General features: G+C 42.0%; 1 protein-coding gene across 1 annotated transcript; it reads left to right on the top strand.

Moving 5' to 3' along the window:
- The first annotated feature begins 768 nt into the window (after nucleotides 1–768).
- Nucleotides 769–21,054, top strand: LOC308280770 (NF-kappa-B inhibitor-interacting Ras-like protein 1). Its single transcript, XM_080755089.1, has 5 exons — nucleotides 769–893; nucleotides 3,905–4,007; nucleotides 8,170–8,411; nucleotides 9,495–9,602; nucleotides 18,908–21,054. Exons 2-5 carry the CDS (start codon nucleotides 3,914–3,916, stop codon nucleotides 19,040–19,042), a joined length of 579 nt encoding a protein of 192 aa, XP_080611215.1. The 5' UTR covers nucleotides 769–893; nucleotides 3,905–3,913; the 3' UTR covers nucleotides 19,043–21,054.
- The last annotated feature ends 310 nt before the right edge of the window (nucleotides 21,055–21,364 follow it).

The following is a 21,364-nucleotide window of genomic DNA, read 5'->3' as shown; positions in this document are numbered from 1 at the left end:
GTACTCTGTCATCTACTCTGAGCCACCTGTATATCCTCGTTTACTAGTGCCGTTAGGGGCTTTTAAGCCGTGACATCATTTTAGGCAGAGGAGAACTCTGCCCCCAGAGCATTTTCTGTCCCTCGCTAATTTGATTGATTGATTGAAGACTTTATTGTCAGTTTGCATAGGAAAAGGTACAGTTTCATGACGGTACAGTTCACTGGTACAAGGTCTACAGACAACAGATCCGAGACAAAAATAACGACTAAAGTATAATTCTAAGGAGTAGTTCACCCCCAAAATGGCTTTTTTTCTATTGATTACTCACGCCATGGAGAGTAGAGTTCAATAATATTTTTTGGTTTTTGTCACATTCCTAAGACAAAATTTTGATTTGAGTAAATTTACCCCCATTGATTCCGGATGGTGACCCGTTTCGAAACGGGTCACCACTCCTTTAACACTTTCCTTTCAACAACAAAGAGAAGAAAAATGTGTAAATAGTAAAAATAGTAAAAAGATTCACGGAAAATGGGGGCAGAAATTCTCCTCTGCCTACAAAATGATGTCATACTTAACAGCCCCTATCTACTGCTTCATTTCCCTCATTCCCATCTGGTCCAAAAACCGAAAAATAAAATGTGTCTGTCAATTAAAATTAAAATAAAGCATGAGCATTAACAGTAAAATAAATAATACCGATGTCATTTTTATATTGTTCATGTCATTATTATTATTATTATTTAATAAATATCCCTGTGACCACGTGGGGTCGCGCATGCGCCTGATGCAGTGAGCTAATATGACAGAATGGTGTTGACATCAGGATGATGTTATTATTAATGTTTCATTATTAATATGTTTATTTATGATCGGTTATAATCTGAGCCAGAGGAGAACAGCAGACACCAGTAAGTCTACAACTCATTACATCACATTAATGTAAATATCAGCCGTTTGATGTCTGAATGATGCTGTTAGCCTGTTAGCCTGTTAGCTAGTGGCTGTGATGTAAACATTGGGTCTACACAGTGCACGCACGCACGCGCGCGCGCGCACACACACACACACACACACACACACACACACACACACACACACACACACACACACACACACACAGACGGACCCCTGGTGGTCCGCGGACCCCACGTTGAGAAACAGTGACGTAATTGACCCTGGAATAGATTATACACTTTATTCTTTTTTAGACGTGACTTTTTTATTATTATAATTATTATTATTATTTCTATATTATTAGCAGGGGTCATTCATTGCCTTGCTGACTTTTATGGTGGACATTTCTGTCAAAATAACATTTTTAGACCCAGAGACATACAGAACTATAGTGGACAATAATATTAGCAGATATACATAAAGAGACAGCCATGAATGAATGACCAGAACAGGTCCATTTGGTTCCATTTGTACACTCAGAGTTACAGAGCTGTAAGGGTCCATTTGGTTCCATTTGTACACTCAGAGTTACAGAGCCGTAAGGGTCCATTTGGTTCCATTTGTACACTCTCAGAGTCACAGAGCTGTAAGGGTCCATTTGGTTCCATTTGTACACTCTCAGAGTTACAGAGCTGTAAGGGTCCATTTGGTTCCATTTGTACACTCTCAGAGTTATGGGGTCCTTGCTAATAAAACATTTGAGAACCACTAGTACCAGTAAGACTCCCTAATCGGGAGATAAGCGAGCGTAGGTCGCTTATCTCCACAAATAGGGCAAACATTTGTTTTTCCCAAATCTTCCTGATCCATGTTGATGACATGAGTGTAGACATGCTGTGTAGTGATTTTCGTGATTTTAGGGCAAAATCTGTAGGAGCAGTGTCCAAAAATGTGTTTTTCAAAATCGGCCTGAAGGTGGCGCTATATGGGACAGATTGATGTTGATGGGATGAGTGTAGACATACTGTGTAGCGATTAGCGTGATTTTAGGGCAAAAACTGTAGGAGCAGTGTCCAAAAATGTGTTTTAGAAATCGGCCTGAAGGTGGCGCTAGAAGAGGGCCATGTGAGAAATGAGGGGTGGGGTCTCCGCGTTGCCTTGGCGGACAAATAGGTACGGGCCCCGGCTCTCCCGGACGCTCCTAGCCCGAGTTACGGCATTTTATGTGAGCTCCAGTGGAGGGGGTCCTCCACTGGGGGCGCCACCACTTTTGCATCCGTTCTGGCGCACCAGGAGTGGGTGGTCCCCAGGAATTCCCCGTGAGCAGCCCCGTTGGGGTGGTCATTTGGTCATTTTTGCACATTTGGTCATTTTTTACACCTGGGGGTCATCCCTGGAGCTCCGGGGGTCCTTGGAGGTTGTAGTTTGGCAGGTAAGGAGTGTGTGTGCAAAATTTGGCATGGATGGGGGCAACGGTTGTGGAGATATGAGCAGGGCAAAAGTGTGACGTGTGACGTGTGACTGACTCACCCACGGACAGCCTGTGGAGGTTTTGGTAGTAAATGCGACCTACGGTCGCAACCAGTGGACTCATGTGTTCCATAGTAAATCAGTGTCTACATATTCTGAAGAAACCCTGGACACTCAGTTAAAACGGTGTGTAAAAAAGAAAATCTAAAATTTGCCACCAGACAACACCAAGTCTATGTCACAGGCATATTTATCTGTGTAGGGCAGGGGTTTTCAAAGTGGGTGACGGGGCACCCTGGGGTGCCGTGACGGCAGTCCAGGGGTGCCACGAGATAATATGATAATATTTTGAATTTATTTGGACACTTGAAAAAATATTTAGTATCATTTTAAACTTGAAGTACAAAGTTATTTTCAGTCAGTTCTAACTAAAATGGCTGTTATCTCAATGTTTTCCTCACAGCATAATCACTAAAATCGAGCAGAAACCTCGTATCTTCAAGTTTCAAATGTGTACGTCTTTTGCCCTGCTTCATCATACAAGACTGTCACTCAAAACTAGTGAAAACAGCCGATCTACAAGCACACTGTAGATCTGCTGTTTTCACTAGTTCAGTAAATTTTATAGATGATGAATACTAAACAAACGGTTTTGGACATACAAGGTTTCCACCCAACAACGACGATATGCTATAAATATAAGGTGCTGGGAGTGAAAATTATAATGTAGGGGAGCCTCGGATTAAAACAATATTTATGGGGTGACCTGAGACAAAAATGCTTGGGAACCCCTGCTGTATACAGACATGTTGTCTTCTGGTCTGTGGGATGTGAAATAACAGTACTGTTGACCTATGATGTGCTGAGTTCACCGTTGCTACACTTAAAAATATAAAATAGTAAATAACAAGTGTAAACCCAGAGTCATAATCGATCATAGCTATGTAGTTATTTGTTATAAAATGTGAGGTATGACAACACTAGCATTATAACTATAACTATAGTTAAAAACCCAGAGGTTATGCAGGAACGCCTACTGAGTGGCAATAAACTACTTTCTGGCCTTGACAGCCCAAACATCCACAAAGAAAAAAAGTCCTATCTGATTGCATTAAACTACGTTGAACTCACTTTGCCACTCAATTTGCCACTCACTTTGTGCATGTGCACACCCTCTATATACAATGGTGAATCTTTATAATGTAAGGAGCCAAGCAAAAAACATCTGGCATTGTCCGCATGTCCTGCGTCTGTCCAGCAGCCCAGGTCACTCTGACCAAGCTCAATGTGAATGGCACTTTATGGTTCTATCTATTATAATGTAATATCTTCAATCATGGCTAAAACTTATGCTTTTGATAACATACAGTTATAAATATGATATCATATTTTACAGGTCATCATGGGTAAAGACTGTAAGGTGGTGGTGTGGACATTAATAATATAATATTTATAATATTTTACAGGTCATGGGTAAAGGATGTAAAGTGGTGGTGTATGGACATTAATAATTATATTTTACAGGTTATAATGGGTAATTAATCATATTTTACAGGTCGTCATCATGGGTAAAGGCTGTAAAGTGGTGGTGTGTGGACAAGCATCAGTTGGTAAAACTGCCATCCTGGAGCAGTTACTGTATGGAAGCCATACTGTGGGTAAGTTATTCATTTACATTATTATTATTATTATTATTATTATTATTATTTAACAGTTACTGTATGGAAGCCATACTGTTGGTAAGTTATTAATTTACATTATTATTATTATTATTATTTAACAGTTACTGTATGGAAACCATACTGTGGGTAAGTTATTCATTTGTATTATAATATTTTTGATCAGTGTCAGTGCTAAGTGTGTGATGGTCTTATTGTTCATATCAGACAGTGTGGCTGTGGGAAGTCAGATGATGTTGGAAGCGATACAGGTGATACTGTAAAGGTTGTTTCTGTTAGTTATGGACAGCACTCTACTAACTGCTATCTTTGTCAATCAAAATCGCGGAGGCTCTGCTCCTGCTCAATGAACACTTTAACGAGCTTGACGAAGGCACGCTGCCTGGCACGGAGCTAAGCTTACACAACGAGCGACAGGTCGCAATGACATACATAGGCCAGAGTCGTCTAATCAGAGAGTCCTGCCACTGCGGGGTCAGAAACAGCGCTGGTCACGTGGTTCATTGTCACTTTACACCTCATAGACTTCAATGCATTTTGTAAACTTCCGGTTCGCCGTTTGTCACTATACGCTAATAGATGTGTGCGTAGAAGACCTGGCCCCATGAAGTGAACGGGAGTGACGCAACTCTCCTTAGGTAGAAGGCTCTGACATAGGCAACACTCGTTAGCCGGCAGCTGCGCAGACTATAGTGAAGTGAAGTGAATGCGAGACGGAGTGAGTGAGTGAGTGAGTGAGTGAGGGGGGAGAGAGAGAGAATGTTTACTGATGCTGCTGTGCTGCGGCTGCTTTCTGAGAGATTATACTGGACCCCTGTTCTTCACACTATTCAGTGCTATACTATTCGGTTTTAAAAACTATACGGCCGAAAACCGAAAATGAATTTTTAGCCATTTTCGGCCGAAGATTTTCGCCGCCGAATATTCGGCCTCATCCCTAATTGATTGAAGAATGTATTAGAAGTTTGCAATAGACAAAAAGTTCAGTTTCATGACAGTACAAATCACTGGTACAAGGTCAACTAAAAGGAGATCCTAGAAAGCCGAGGCTTATTTCCACAGGAACCACACTTTAAGTATCTCATATAACATTGAAAGACAGACGGATAGAACACAATACTTTATCTAGGATAATATCAGTTTCAAAAGCAGAAAAAGCATAACATCAAATACAAAGGTAGAAAAAAAGGCTGGGGGGGGGAGTGGGGAGCATGGGGGCTTAGTCTATTTACAAGTCACAGGTAGCAGCCGCCTGAAGGTGACTTTTCATACCAAAGCTAGGGATTTGCTCTCCTTTAAGGCTTGTGGACACTCCTTCAAACTCTGAACTGTGACTGGGAGATGGATGAGGATATTGTTCTAATGATTCTAGTCTAACAATCATGATAACGATGTCCTGATGTGAGAGAACATATTTTCAACTGAAGGAAAAGGACTTTATTCATGGACAATCACAACATGTTGGAACTATTTTGGGCGAGGGTATCAAAGGGTGCGTTCGGAAATGTGCACTGGGTCTGGGTGTGTGCTCAGTGTAGTGAGTGTAGTTAGTAACAACAGTAAAACTATGCCTAAACCTAACCCTAACCCCTAAACCTAACCCTAACCTCAGTAAGACTATGCCTAACCCTAACCCTAACCTCAGTAACCGTGACACGGGTGATTATCTAAAGCCTCAATCAGAGTCGGCTCCGCGGTGGAAGTAGTCTTTTTGAGTCATGAAACTACAACGTTATGTCATTCCTCGCGGTGAAGAGCTTTCCACTGCGAGTCCCGACACATCTCTCTGTTTTTACTATCAGACAGACAGGCTCTTCACCCCGTTCACTGATTGGTCGACCTGGACCAGTCAGTCACGGTGAAAAGGACTTCACCGTGACTGACTATGATGGCCTTCACTTATTTTCTGACTTGAGGTGGAAAGCTTTCCACCTCAAATTTGCGGTGGATAGCTCTCCACCGCAGACTCTGATCGAGGCTTAACACACCCTGTGTGCATTTCCAAACGCACCCTTTGATTCACTCGGACTGAACGACCTGCTAAAAACAACTCTCCTGAACTATTGTATGTTAATGTGGTGCTGGTGTCATTAACTCACTCAATGCCAGATTTATTTAACAAAAAAAGCCCTGAATGGCTGAATGTTTCAGATTGTCCTTACATGTTTAAAAGTTGTCACAGCATTATCCATCTCAAGTAAGATATTACTATATCTTATTGATGGTCTCAAATATGCCCATGGATGCCTTGAATTCAGGAACAAATAAATGTCCTGTTTTGGTAATCCTATGCAAAGCTGGATGGTTTTGAATGAAGGCTGCTTCAGAGTATGTTTACAACAGAGTGAATGACAGCTCACACACATTATAGACGCATGCACACACACACACACACACACACACACACACACACACACACACACACACACACACACACACACACACACACACACACACACACACACACGATCCACAGCCCTCAGAGGAACAGAGTCAAAGCCTTGTGCATGGCTTAGTGAACAGTGCCCCCCAGTGGGCAGAACAAGAACATGTCAACATGTCCACTCAATGAGTAAAATAAAAACATGTAAATTCATTTCAAAAAGGTTACGAGCCCTGATGGAATGTGTTGATCAAACCTAAGTTTTTATTGTCCACAGACTAGTGTTAATTGTATGAGCCTTATTGCGACCGTAGGTCGCATTTACTACCAAAAGCTCCACCGGCTGTCCGTCTGTGAGTCAGTGAGTGAGTCACACGTCACACGTCACACTTTTGCCCTGCTCATATCTCCACAACCGTTGCCCCCATCCATGCCAAATTTTGCACACACACTCCTTACCTGCCAAACTACAAGGGACCCCCAGGTGTAGACCCCCAGGTGTAGACCCCCAGGTGTAAAAAATGACCAAATGACCACCCCCACGGGGCTGCTCACGGGGAATTCCTGGGGACCACCCACTCCTGGTGCTCCAGAACGGATGCAAAAGTGGTGACGCCCCCAGTGGAGGACCCCCTCCACTGCAGCTCACATAAAATGCCGTAACTCGGGCTAGGAGCGTCCGGGAGAGCCGGGCCCGGTACCTATTCGTCCGCCAAGGCAACGCGGAGACCCCACCCCTCATTTCTCACATGGCCCTCTTCTAGCGCCACCTTCAGGCCGATTTTTAAAACACATTTTTGGCCACTGCTCCTACAGTTTTTGCCCTCAAATCACGCAAATTGCTACACAGTATGTCTACACTCATCCCATCAACATGAATCTGTCCCATATAGCGCCACCTTCAGGCCGATTTTTAAAAACACATTTTTGGACACTGCTCCTACAGATTTTGCCCTAAAATCACGAAAATCACTACACAGTATGTCTACACTCATGTCATCAACATGGATCAGGAAGATTTTGGAAAAACTAATTTTTGCCCTATTTGTGGAGATAAGTGACCTATGGTCGCTTATCTCCCGATTAGGGAGTCTTACTGGTCTTAGTCCAGTTTCAATCGCCCTTGTTAGTTTTCATCACATTTAGTCAACCTCCTCCTGTCTTTATTTAGTTTCAGTCGACTAAAAGTCAAGCCTTTTAGTCTTTATCTTAGTCTTAGTCCTAATTTTAGTTAGGGTTAGGGGCTAGTTTTAGTTGACAAAAACTGTTGACATTTCAGTCAGTGATTGTAGTTCAACCAACCCAGTTCAGTAGACTACAACAAGACAACACCTGCTTATCCCAGTACAGCCTAACATTAGCCATGTTTCCATAAACCTATTCCAATTAGGGAAGCGAATGATCAGAAATGCGTATTAAGACAAAGCAAATTTAGCCTGTTTCCATTTGCGGGTGTCATTCGAATTAGCGACGGTCGCATGAGTTGACAGAGTGCTCATCCTGCAAGTTTCAGCGTCCTCTGGAAGGTGGCCGATCTGCAAGCTCACAGCGCGGCGCGGAGACGCGGATGCGAGCTGCTGTGAGCTTGTAGATCGGCCACTTTTGGCACGCAACACCGTGTGATGAGGAAGGGTTAGCCACGGATGGCTTGACCAGGTGAAAACGGGAGGAATTTACACACAGTCCGTGTCACTCCGTGTGTAACAAACAACTCTCTCTCAGGCTCATGTCCATAAAAGGTGTTTCCTCTCCTCTCAGGCTCCTCCTCCTGTGAGACCCAGGAAGACGTGTACGTGGCGTCGGTGGAGACGGACCGCGGTGTGAAGGAGCAGTTACGTCTTTATGACACCAGGGGGCTGGGAGAGGGTCTGGAGCTGCCCCGACACTACCTGTCTGTAGCCGACGGCTTCGTTCTGGTCTACAGCGTAGACAGCAAGGAGTCCTTTAACACCGTGGACAGCCTGAAGAAGGATATAGACCGCTCTAGAGACAAGAAAGAGGTAATATAATATATATATACATACTGTAATACCTGTCTGTAGCTTCGTTCTGGTCTACAGCGTAGACAGCAAGGAGTCCTTTAACACCGTGGACAGCCTGAAGAAGGATATAGACCGTTCTAGAGATAAGAAGGAGGTAATATAATATATATATATATATACATATACATATAATATAATATATATATACTGTAATACAAGGAGTCCTTTAACACCGTGGACAGTCTGAAGAAGGATATAGACCGTTCTAGAGATAAGAAAGAGGTGAGACCATAGACTTATATTTAATACAATAATACATAGCGTTATATATAATATAATATAATATAATTGCGACCGTCAGGTCGCACTTACTATCAAAACCACCACAAAGTGTAAGTAACTCCGTCCGTCCCTCCGTCTGTCTGTCACACCTCACACGTCACACTCTTGCCCTGCTCATATCTCCGCAACCGTTGCCCCGATCCATGCCAAATTTTGCACACGCGTTCCTTGCCCAGGTCCCTGGGGGACCCCCAGATGTAAAAAATGACCAAATGTGCAAAAATGACCACCCCAACGGGGCTGCTCACGGGGAATTCCCGGGGACCACCGACTCCTGGTGCTCCAGAACGGATGCAAAAGTGGTGGCGCCCCCAGTGGAGGACCCCCTACACTGCAGCTCCTACAGATTTTGCCCTAAAATCACACAAATCGGTACACACTATGTCTACACGTCCCTCTACACTCAGGAACCAATGCCACTTACAGCCCTCTTTGTGTATACATGTCACCTGACGGTCGCTTATCTCCCGATTAGGGAGTCTTACTGGTATATACATATAATAATACATACAGTTATATATAATATAATGATACTCTCTGAAGGACATGGACCGCTCTATAGACAAGAAGGAGGTGAGACACCTTTCTGTGTGGAGTTTGCATGTTCTCCCCGTGTCTCCTAGGGCAGTGGTTCTTCTCAACCTTTTCACGTCAAGGACTGTGTACACAATCTCTCTCTCTAGGTAATGGTCATAGTACAGACCTGTTGTCATGGTTACAGTATTAATATTAATAATAGTTATTGTCTCTGTCTCCTAGGTAACCGTCATCGTATTGGGTAATAAAACGGACCTCTCATCAGATCGTCAGGTGGACCAAGAAGCTGCTCAGCTGTGGGCCAGAGGAGAGAAGGTCAAACTGTGGGAGGTGAGTATTCTGGGGTAGTCAGACAACTATTCTACAATCTCTGAATGCTATATAGAGTCTGGAACAGCAGCTCCCTAAAGCTATATAGAGTCTGGAACGGCAGCTCCCTAATGCTATATAGAGTCTGGAACGGCAGCTCCTGAACGGCGAGTATCGGAAGTAGCCAGTGCTGCACTGAACTGTAGTCTCATTGGAAACATAACAGAAACACACTAGCACAGACAGAGTCATTATAATGAACTGTAGTCCCATTGGAAACATAACAGAAACACACTAGCACAGACAGAGTCATTATAATGAACTGTAGTCCCATTGGAAACATAACAGAAACACACTAGCACAGACAGAGTCATTCGAGCTGCCTATTCTTGTTATGGGTGTAGTTTAAACCTTTGAAAACATCATGGAGTTAACACCAACAACACCACAGAAAGACGAAATAATGCCCCCAGAAATATTGAAAGGAGACATAACGCTTCCAGTAGGACATGTTATTGTTACTGCACCAAGGAAGCGGTTGCGTCACATCCACTTTATCTCGCACTCATCGTTTCTTTTTCCGTTTGCCAGACTGTATGCCGGGAGCATTTGACCAAATCACGGAGGCAACAGTCTGGCCTCGCGAGACTAGGCGGTGAGCATCACAGCAGTGTTGTTTTGGACAGCACATTTTGATTTAGTTTTAGTCATAGTCGTTTGAATAAAATGCCATTTTGTTTTAGTCATAATTTAGTCACCTGAAATGTTTTAGTTTCAGTCTAATTTTAGTCGACTAAATCTACATTTGATTTAGTCGACTGAAACGGATTTTGGCAGGCCTTGATGGCATCGTAATGACTGATTTTACACTTGTTTTGCGTGCTGAAAATAGCCGATCTACAAGCTCACAACGTGTCGCGCTCGCAACACCTGAGAGCAACCAAACATAAAATGACTCTTCTCCACCAGTCCCTCCCTAACGTTTTAGTCTAGTTTTTATTTTGTTGGCGAAATTGCCAATATATTTAGTCTTAGTTTTAGTCATCACAGCTTAGTTTTTATTTAGTTTTTGTCAGTGAAAAAAAACACAGTCGATAAACATTTTTCGTCAGAGTTTTAGTCGACGAAATCAACACTGCATCACAGAGAGGTCAACCCTCATCTGACCTCTGACCCTGTTTATTATTGTGATGTTTTGTCTGCTTATTGTAAGTAAGTAAATTATCATGGCGTTTATCGTGCGCTTGCCCAGGCCTTACGGCCTAGGCATAAATAGAACGATTGCATTCACCACTCTCTGGCCAAGGTCCGCTGGCCTTCGCGCCGCTTGCAATGTCGTGGACAATAACTGTGACATCTATTATTGGGGAGAATAGGGTTGTTAGTTATGATTATGAACAATGTATAAATCTGAAAGCCATTGGTATGCGGTCAGAAATAAGAACACTTCTGACTCACGAATAAACTCACACATAAAACCCACAGGACATAAACTACAAGATGACCTGTATGATTTTATGAACTAGGGGAACCAGCCCAATTTAAAATTGCAACATTCTTTCTTTTAAAAACAAGATGGCGAAAGCACTTTTCTCTATACTGCATCTTAGGCATTGACTTGGCCTAGGACAATATATTGAAGTCTTCACTCCCTAACCTAACCCAGCATCACGGCATAGCTCAGGGGTAGAGAAACCGTTATTAGAGCACAAAGGGTTCCCGAAGGGTTCCCAGTTCGAATCCGAGCTCCCCCTGAGTTAATGTGGAAGAGTCCTTGGGCAAGACTCTGAAACCCTAGTTGCTCCCGGTGAGCAGGTTGGTGCCTTGCATGGTTTCCTCCACCACCGGTGTATGAATGTGTGTGTGAATGGGTGAATGTAATGCACAATCTCTGTAAAGCGCCTTGGATAAAAGCGCTATATAAATGCACCATTTACCATCACAGAGAGGTCCTCCCTTCACAGAACCCTTCTAATAATAGTACATAATAAATAGTATATATTTAATAATAGTACATAATAAATAGTATATATTTAATAATAGTACATAATAAATAGTGTATCTTTTTTAATATGTATGTTTTATTTACTGTATGTTCCTCCTCTTCTAGGTGAGCGTCACAGAGCGCTCCCGTCTTATAGAACCCTTATAACCAGTAAGACTCCCTAATCGGGAGATAAGCGACCGTAGGTCACTTATCTCCACAAATAGGGCAAACATTTTTTATTCCATAAACTTCCTGATCCATGTTGATGACATGAGTGTAGACATACTGTGTAGTGATTTTCGGGCCAAAACTGTAGGAGCAGTGGCCAAAAATGTGTTGTAAAAATCGGCCTGTAGGTGGCGCTAGAAGAGGGCCATGTGAGAAATGAGGGGTGGGCTGTCCGCGTTGCCTTGGCGGACGAATAGGTACCGGCCCCGGCTCTCCCGGACGCTCCTAGCCTGAGTTACGGCATTTTATGTGAGCTGCAGTGGCAGGGGGTCCTCCACTGGGGGCGCCACCACTTTTGCATCCGGGTAGAACCCTTATAATAATGTATGTACAGTAGGTTCTATAGGTTAATATTAAAGTTGTACTATGTAACTTTTTTTATAAAACAAATCTTAAAATTCTCCTAACTATTAAATCACAAAAGTTTTAGAAGATCCGCGCCGTGAATTTCAGCCTGTAAAGCCTTCTCTATATGTAAACTGAGATCCTTGCCGTGGACCGGATCTCGCGCCAAAATTGCGTCATCACACTACCGGCCAATCACAGCGAGGGTTATACAACTGCCGGCCAATCACAGCGCATCTTGAAGTGGGGTCGCTATGGCAGCCATATTTGTTGTCGCCCGTTTGTACCATCCCTTCTCTAGGTAATTTCGCCTACCAGGCAGGGTGAAGGAGTCCGTATCTCTGGAATTACTGAACGCACAGGAACAAGGCACCCCTTAAAAGATAGATCTCAGCGAGGTGGAGGCAGACGCGGGGGTCTGAAGGTACGAAAAACGGACGAAAGACGCGGACGCGACCGCGGTTTGCTATAGGGCTAATGACCACTAGTTGGGCAACTTACACAGTATGGCTTTAATGTGTTATATTAATATTCTCCAGGTCAGTGTCACAGAACGCTCCAGTCTCATAGAACCCTTCACTCTGCTGACCTCCTTCTATAGGGTTATAATAATGTTCTATAGGGTTATAATAATGTTCTATAGGGTTATAATAATGTTCTATAGGGTTATAATAATGTTCTATAGGGTTATAATAATGTTCTATAGGGTTATAATAATGTTCTATAGGGTTATAATAATGTTCTATAGGGTTATAATAATGTTCTATAGGGTTATAATAATGTTCTATAGGGTTATAATAATGTTCTATAGGGTTATAATAATGTTCTATAGGGTTATAATAATGTTCTATAGGGTTATAATAATGTTCTATAGGGTTATAATAATGTTCTATAGGGTTATAGTAATGTTCTATAGGGTTATAGTAATGTTCTATAGGGTTATAATAATGTTCTATAGGGTTATAGTAATGTTCTATAGGGTTATAGTAATGTTCTATAGGGTTATAGTAATGTTCTATAGGGTTATAATAATGTTCTATAGGGTTATAATAATGTTCTATAGGGTTATAATAATGTTCTATAGGGTTATAATAATGTTCTATAGGGTTATAATAATGTTCTATAGGGTTATAATAATGTTCTATAGGGTTATAATAATGTTCTATAGGGTTATAACAGTACTGTATGTTATAGTAATGTGTTATATTAATGTTTTCATGTCAGTGTCACAGAACGCTCCAGTCTCATAGAACCCTTCACTCTGCTGACCTCCAGACTATAGGTTCTATAGGGTTATAGTAATGTTCTATAGGGTTATATTAATAATAATGTGTTATTATATTATATTAATGTTTTCATGTCAGTGTCACAGAACGCTCCAGTCTCATTGAACCCTTCACCCTGCTGACCTCCAGACTCTATAGGGTTATAATAATGTGTTATATTAATGTTCTATAGGGTTATAACAGTACAGTAGGTTCTATAGGTTAATATTAATGTGTTATATTAATTATATAATGTATATTAGTTAATTATATTAGTTATATAATGTTTTATAGGTCAGTGTGACAGAGAGATCCTCCCTCATTGAACCCTTCACTCTACTGACCTCCAGACTCTATAGGGTTATAATAATGTTCTATAGGGTTATAGTAATGTGTTATAGGGTTATAGGGTTATATTAATAGTAATGTGTTATATTAATGTTCTATAGGGTTATAACAGTACTGTATCTCTACTCCAGGTCAGTGTAACAGAGAGGTCCTCCCTCATAGAACCCTTCACTCTGCTGACCTCCAGACTATAGCTTCTATAGGGTTATAATAATGTTCTATAGGGTTATAATAACATTACTGTATGTTCTCAGGTCAGCGTCACAGAGAGGTCCTCCCTCATAGAACCCTTCACCCTGCTGACCTCCAGACTCTATAGGGTTATAATAATGTTCTATAGGGTTATAACAGTACTGTATGTTATATATGTTCTCCAGGTCAGTGTGACAGAACGCTCCAGTCTCATTGAACCCTTCACTCTGCTGACCTCCAGACCCCATAGGGTTATAATAATGTTGTGTATGTACAGTATGTTATAACAGTATTCTATGTTCTAACAGGTCAGCGTAGTGTTGTAGTACTCGAGTCAATGACTCGTCTCGAGTCAGGACTCAAGTCCAAATTTTCACTGACTCGGTCTCGTCTCGGTCTCGCCCTTAATTTGACTTGGACTCGTCTCGGTCTCGGTCTAATTTGACTTGGACTTGCCCCCCACCGAGTCCACTCGAGTCGAGTCACAACAATGCAATGGAATAAATGGTATATCCATATGAGGAGACAGAGGAGCGCAGTCACGTTAACATTAAGAGAGCTGCCTTGTTAAGTAACGGAGCATTCTGACGCGCATCTGATAGGCACACAGTAGTAGCACGCACGCACACACACAGGCACACACACATAGAGCCCCCCGCTCAGCACAGCAGCAAGCAACTAATCTTCCCAGAAGTTATTTTTTCGCCAAACAGACAACAGCACAACAGTCCACTTCCCTCTTACCTGCAGGATATCCTTGTGTCCCCAAATAAATAAGTCCTTGTTGTAGTAAAAACAGCTTCCAAACACAAGCCTTTGTGATTATGTGTAGTTTAACACAATTAGTGCCTCTTAATCTGAAGGTTGCTTGGTGCCTCGGTGCCACGCCGTTTCCTCCATAGGCCGCCGCTATTATTTTGAAGGGCTGGAAGGGGGTTGTTTTTGTTTTTTTGGATTATCACTTGACGGCAACGATTACGTCATCTAGTCACATGACAGTGTGGGTCCAGAAGGGAAACATGGCTGCGCGCATCCCGTGTCTAGAGTGTGCAGAGTGGAGCCCCCTTTTTGTATACAAATGTCTTTTATGAGTTATTGAAGTTTCTTTATGGGCCTCTCAATGGATTTACTATGGAGGAGCTTCACTTCGCGTGCACGCCCGACGTGCGTTGTAAACAAATCGCGGACATTGCCGATGCGGGCGGGACCGGAGCGACGTACAGTAAGTGATAATATCTTTACTGTATATACAGTAAGATTCACAGTCCTCACCGTCAACGGCGCCATGGTATTAACCCTTTCAATGACGGTGAGGACTGTCAACGGCAGCAGAACAGTTAATCCACCCGCAACGCTGGATTAAGACTTTTCTTTTTGTATTTCCAGGTGTAGTCTATTACTCGTTATGCAAGCCTCGTCCAAAAGTTTTAAAGTGCACTGATCAACAGAGAGATGTGTATCATTGTAAGTCCCTGCAGAGAGGTTAAAACGAATCAAGCAGTGACATGGGGTATTGTTTTGCCTTGTATATACTTGAAAGGCATCAGACTAATGACATAGGGTAGCCTACATTTCTCACCTTAAACAATGAAATGCAGACAGGGCATGTACTGCTATGTGTTTGAATGGGAAAACCTTATTTATTTATTTTAGCTTTTAGTCAAAATAAAATATTAAGATAAGATTTTGTTTGAAAAACGTTTTGCTATAATCATGCATGCTCAGTCTATTTCAATGCAACTATAACAGCGATGTTTAAAAATGTTATAGATTACAGTAGTAGACCTATAATTCTTTTTTAAATAATATTATTTTTGTTATCACTTGGCCTTTTGGTGCATGGGCATCAATATTATATCCATATCATGATATTAGACTGGATAAGCCTAATTATCGTCTGTGATTTGGGATATTGTACTACAGTATATGCCAAGTCTTATTTGTACACTAAAGTTCTTGTTCTCTGCCTGGGGGAAAATGTAATTGTAGCAACTCAGATGTCTAGTTCTTAGACAGAAAATTGGTATGGGAAAAAACTACCTCTCCATAAAACTCACTCAAACCTAAACCACAGCATTGACAGCAACCAAAGGTAATTTGGGGACACCTATTGATTTAATTTGAAGACAAGCCATTAATTTGAAAGGTACTGGTCGGAAACACCAGACAGGTGAATGCAATGAACGGGGGGGTTCTTGCATTGCCATTGTGCAGTGCTACTCAACCCGCGGCCCGCGGGCCGCATGCGGCCCTTTCCGCATGTCTGTGCGGCCCGTCAGGATCATGCCAAAAAAATATGATTTTTCTAAGCCTGTCAAAGTTAACGCGAAACGCAAAACGCGGTGATGTTTGACCCTCGGTGCACTCCGTAGTTAGGGATAAGAGTCAGGAAGCGAATACAGTAGCAGTGCAGAGATGCAGGCGGCTACACTAGAGCTACAGTACAACGAGACAGTCAGACAGACAAATATTTGGAGATTTTGCAGCAGACAACCACAGTCGGGCTCACTGGAGCGGAGACGCATGACGGTCGTGCGATATGAACGGCCGCGAATCCCGCGATCGCCATGTTTCAGTCTAATGAAGACCTAGCCCTTGTCTCCGCTGCTTGTCTCTCCCTCCGCGACTCCGCCAGTCAGCTCCGACTATAACTCTATGGCACCGACAGTGCAAGCATTCCAACAGATCGCGCTGCAGCCAAGGAACTATGCTTATTAACACAAATCTCCTCCAACGAGCTGTTGTGTTTTACAAAGCTCAAAGCATCAAACTGTTTTACAAGTACAGTGCATCTGAGGGGGAGTTGAACTGTACTTGAGTTATTTTTCCATACAATAACTCTCTTCACCAAAAATAGCCGATCTACAAGCTCACAATGCATCTTGTGGTGAGCTTGTAGATCGGCTATGTCCCCCAATAATAGGGATGCTGGGGTTTGAGTGATTGAATAATAAGTATAAACGTTTATTTATTTTAAATCTGTCCTATTAATGAAAAGGAGTGTTAGTGGCATGAGAAAACATACCTTTACGTTGCCAAAGTTCACTAGCTTTGCATACCCAGACACAGGGGAGGTTACTAAAAGGTTGAACCAGAACTGTTCATTTTCACTTCACATTTTGTGAATAAAGCCTAATTTGATAAAAAATTCAAATGTCATCAATTTCATCATTCCATCCATGACAATCTTTTGGTTCAATGAGGTTTGGCCTGGCTTATGGAAATGTGGCTGTTTTCTGTGCGTTTCCTTAATTATTAGACTGTATACTGTACAAAATCAATTTAAACGTCCAAAATAGGACCGTCATTTTTAGCTTGCGGCCCTTTGGACTTTTGGTATTTTGCTGAGTGGCCCCTGAGCCATCTCAAGTTGAGTAGCCCTGCCATTGTGTGTGTGTGTGTGTGTGTGTGTGTGTGTGTGTGTGTGTGTGTGTGTGTGTGTGTGTGTGTGTGTGTGTGTGTGTGTGTGTGTGTGTGTGTGTGTGTGTGTGTGTGTGTGTGTGTGTGTGTGTGTGTGTGTGTCCGAAAAAAATGAAAAAATAAAAATAAAACAAAAACAAACAAAAAAATATTGTTTTTTTATAAAAAAAAAAAAAAAGAAACTGGACTCGGCTCGGTCTCGCCTCCCATTGGTCTCGGACTTGACTCGGACTCGCCTCCCATTGGTCTCGGACTCGACTCGGACTCGACCCCCTCCCAGGGGCTCTCGACTCGGACTCGAACCCCATATGACTTGGACTTGACTTGAACTCGCTTTAGGTGGACTCGACTACAACACTAAGCGTCACAGAGAGGTCCTCCCTCATAGAACCCTTCACTCTGCTGACCAGTCGTCTATAGGGTTATAGTAATGTGTTATATTAATGTTGTGTATGTACAGTATGTTATAACACTACTGTATCTCTAACAGGTCAGTGTAACAGAGCGCTCCTCCCTCATAGAACCCTTCACTCTGCTGACCTCCAGACTCTATAGGGTTATAATAATGTTCTCTAGGGTTATAACAGTACTGTATGTTATATTAATGTGTTATATTAATGTTTTATAGGTCAGTGTAACAGAGCGATCCTCCCTCATAGAACCCTTCACTCTGCTGACCTCCAGACTATAGACTCTATAGGGTTATATTAATGTGTTATATTAATAATAATGTATTATATTAATATGTTCTAACAGGTCAGTGTCACAGAGAGGTCCTCCCTCATAGAACCCTTCACTCTGCTGACCTCCAGACTCTATAGGGTTATAATACTATTAATATGTTCTATAGGTCAGCGTCACAGAGAGGTCCAGTCTCATAGAACCCTTCACTCTGCTGACCTCCAGACTATAGGTTCTATAGGGTTATAGTAATGTTCTATAGGGTTATATTAATAATAATGTGTTATTATATTATATTAATGTTTTCAGGTCAGTGTAACAGAGAGGTCCAGTCTCATTGAACCCTTCACTCTGCTGACCTCCAGACTCTATAGGGTTATAATAATGTGTTATAGTAATGTTCTATATTAATGTCCTAACAGGTCAGCGTCACAGAGAGGTCCTCCCTCATAGAACCCTTCACCCTGCTGACCTCCAGACTCTATACTCTATAGGGTTATAATAATGTGTTATAGTAATGTTCTATATTAATATGTTTTATAGGTCAGCGTCACAGAGCGCTCCTCCCTCATAGAACCCTTCACTCTGCTGACCTCCAGACTCTATAGGGTTATAGTAATGTGTTATATTAATATGTTCTATAGGTCAGCGTCACAGAGAGGTCCTCCCTCATAGAACCCTTCACTCTGCTGACCTCCAGACTCTATAGGGTTATAGTAATGTGTTATATTAATATGTTCTATAGGTCAGCGTCACAGAGAGGTCCTCCCTCATAGAACCCTTCACTCTGCTGACCTCCAGACTCTATAGGGTTATAATAATGTGTTATAGTAATGTTCTATATTAATATGTTCTAACAGGTCAGTGTAACAGAGCGCTCCTCCCTCATAGAACCCTTCACTCTGCTGACCAGTCGTCTCACTCAGCCTCAGAGCAAGTCTGCCTTCCCTCTGCCTGGGAGGAAGAGCAAGGGGACCCCTAACAATGACATCTAGAGCCTGGGGACCCCCTGGGACCCCCAACAACGACATCTAGAGCTTGGGGACCCCCCCAATAACGACATCTAGAGCCTGGGGACCCCCTGATCTAACCCTAACCCTATGGGGACCCCCTGATCTAGTTTTTAAATAGCAAATATACAAGCTCACAATATGTCGCAATGTGACACATTGTGAGCTTGCTGATCTGCTATTTTCAAATGTAAAGTAGTATAGCCTAGTTGCTTCTGTTGGGCTTATTTCTTTGGCAAAATCTGGCAACAGACAATTCCCTGTCACTTCCTTACTTGGGAGGAAGTGACAAGATTTTTGCCCTCTGTAAAAGAAAATGGCAGCCTCCACAGAGAGGGCCAGGAATAACGTGAATAGTGAACGACGGAGGACAATTTAAATCTCCTCTATGCGATTATCCTCCCATTCCCAGAGAGCACCAGCTTGTCTTTACCATACGCATGTCAGACTGGTTGGCACTGCCACTCAGTGCCACTCAGTGCCACCCAGTGCCAGCTCTAAAGATGCCCTCTGTGGTCACAGCCCCTGAAAGCCTGACTGATGCTTGGTCTGAATCATGATGGCACCGCAAACAGAAAGCAGATGATCTATTGCATACAGTAAGCTTAACATTGACCCACTGTGTTCTGTGTATTTAGAGATGATAAGTCAGGCTTAATATGAATATCCTAAGACGGTTTAGCTCTGTTGGAGCCCAGCCTAGAGAAGGGTCTGTCTGTCTGTGTGTGAGTCTTTCTGGGACTGTGTTGTCTGTGTGGCTGAAGGACTGTCCATCCATAATGTCTCAGACCACCAAACATTTTGTCAGAGTTGAGACTTTGCGACGTGAAGCTTTCCAAACTCAAATGTGTGTTAATGCTTTTCAGAAGATGCGAAATGACGTTGTTTTGTAGTTGAACCGGACCTTTCTGACTAAATGTTTGGTGGACTGTCCACATCTGATCTGACAAAAAGCTACTGGAGCGATGAGCGCCAAAGGTCCTGTGCTGCCAGCGAAGCCAAGGAAGAAGATCTTCTTTATTGTTTTACAGAGAAACCCATTTAGAACTGCAGATCTGTGTCTCTTTAACCTTTATTTCATGCTTTAACTATTGAAACATAGCAGATCTACAAGCTCACAGCGCGACACTCAAGCTTGTAGATCTGCTGGTGTTGAAAAATCTTGAACATTTGTGCAAGTCTTTGAAAATATTTGACCCGATGTCAAGGACCCCCAAAATTACATGTATTTGGCCGCGGTCCCCCATCTCAAAATATGTTGTTCCAGGGACCCCCCAGAAGCAAATATTTGAGTTACAAATGTTCGCTTTTAAAAAGAGATATATATATATATAAAAAAACATTTTTTTCAATAGTTAAAGCATTAATTAATTAGGCCTAAATGCGTTTACAGTGATAAGCTTGGCTTACTGCATTAAGCCTGGTTTACGGCAATAAGCTTGGCTTACTGCATTAAGCCTGGTTTACAGTGATAAGCTTGGCTTACTGTCGTCAGTGTTTAGAGAAAAACTATTTATTTTCAAAGTAATTTATTTTTGTCACTTTAACATTCCTGGACTTTAGGAGTTTAAATAAAACCAGTCAAATCAATGTGAATTTAAGTTCTGTCCTATTAATGCTTCTATTAATGATAACATGTAATAATGTAAGTTCTGTTAACGGTTTCCTCTTGTCTATTAATGCTTCTATTAATGATAACATGTAATGATGTGCTGCTAGTAGGATAGTATCAACATGTGTTCAGATCAATGTAAAATAAATTAGAATATTGTGTAAAAAATTAAAAAAATAAAGCATTGCACATTAGGGCATTAACGACTTGTGATTTTTGCAAGTTGACTCGACTCAGTAAAAAGTTGAGTTGAAGTCGACTTTATCGTTTGATGACGTCATCACATCACACACGACCCCCCAGTAATTCTGACGGGGGTCCCCAGATGATTAACTTAATGTGAAACATTGTTTTCTCTCTCAACAGTAAACAAACCAACATAAAGTTTAAGTGTATAGAGGGTATCTGCACATTTCTAAAGTGACAATTTAAGGACTTTTTAATACCTCTAAAATGACAAATTAAACATTGTTCAAATTGTCAAATATATAGAGGCAGAAATTGTGAAAATAGCAGATCTACATACATGCTCACAACGTAGATCTGCTATTTTCACAATAGAGAGTTTTTTTTTTTACTTTGACTTTCAACTTTCTCTGGTGGGAGTCGACTTGTGTAACGAAGTCGACTGAGTCGACTTTTTCGTTAATGCCCTACTTTAGATGCCATAGCAGCCCAAATCATAACGGACTTTG

The sequence above is a fragment of the Nannobrachium achirus genome (assembly GCF_963921795.1).
Source record: "Nannobrachium achirus genome assembly, contig: SCAFFOLD_319, whole genome shotgun sequence".
NCBI lineage: Eukaryota > Metazoa > Chordata > Actinopteri > Myctophiformes > Myctophidae > Nannobrachium > Nannobrachium achirus.
Note: the sequence above shows the minus strand (reverse complement) of the source record. Positions and strands in the feature narration are given on the sequence as shown.

Coding starts and splice junctions, on each gene's coding strand:
- LOC308280770 (XM_080755089.1), top strand. CDS start 3,914: ATGGGTAAAGGCTGTAAAGTGGTGGTGTGTGGACAAGCATCAGTTGGT. Junction 8,412..9,494: donor GCTCTAGAGACAAGAAAGAG/GTAATATAATAT, acceptor TCTGTCTCCTAG/GTAACCGTCATCGTATTGGG. Junction 9,603..18,907: donor AGAAGGTCAAACTGTGGGAG/GTGAGTATTCTG, acceptor ATGTTCTAACAG/GTCAGTGTAACAGAGCGCTC.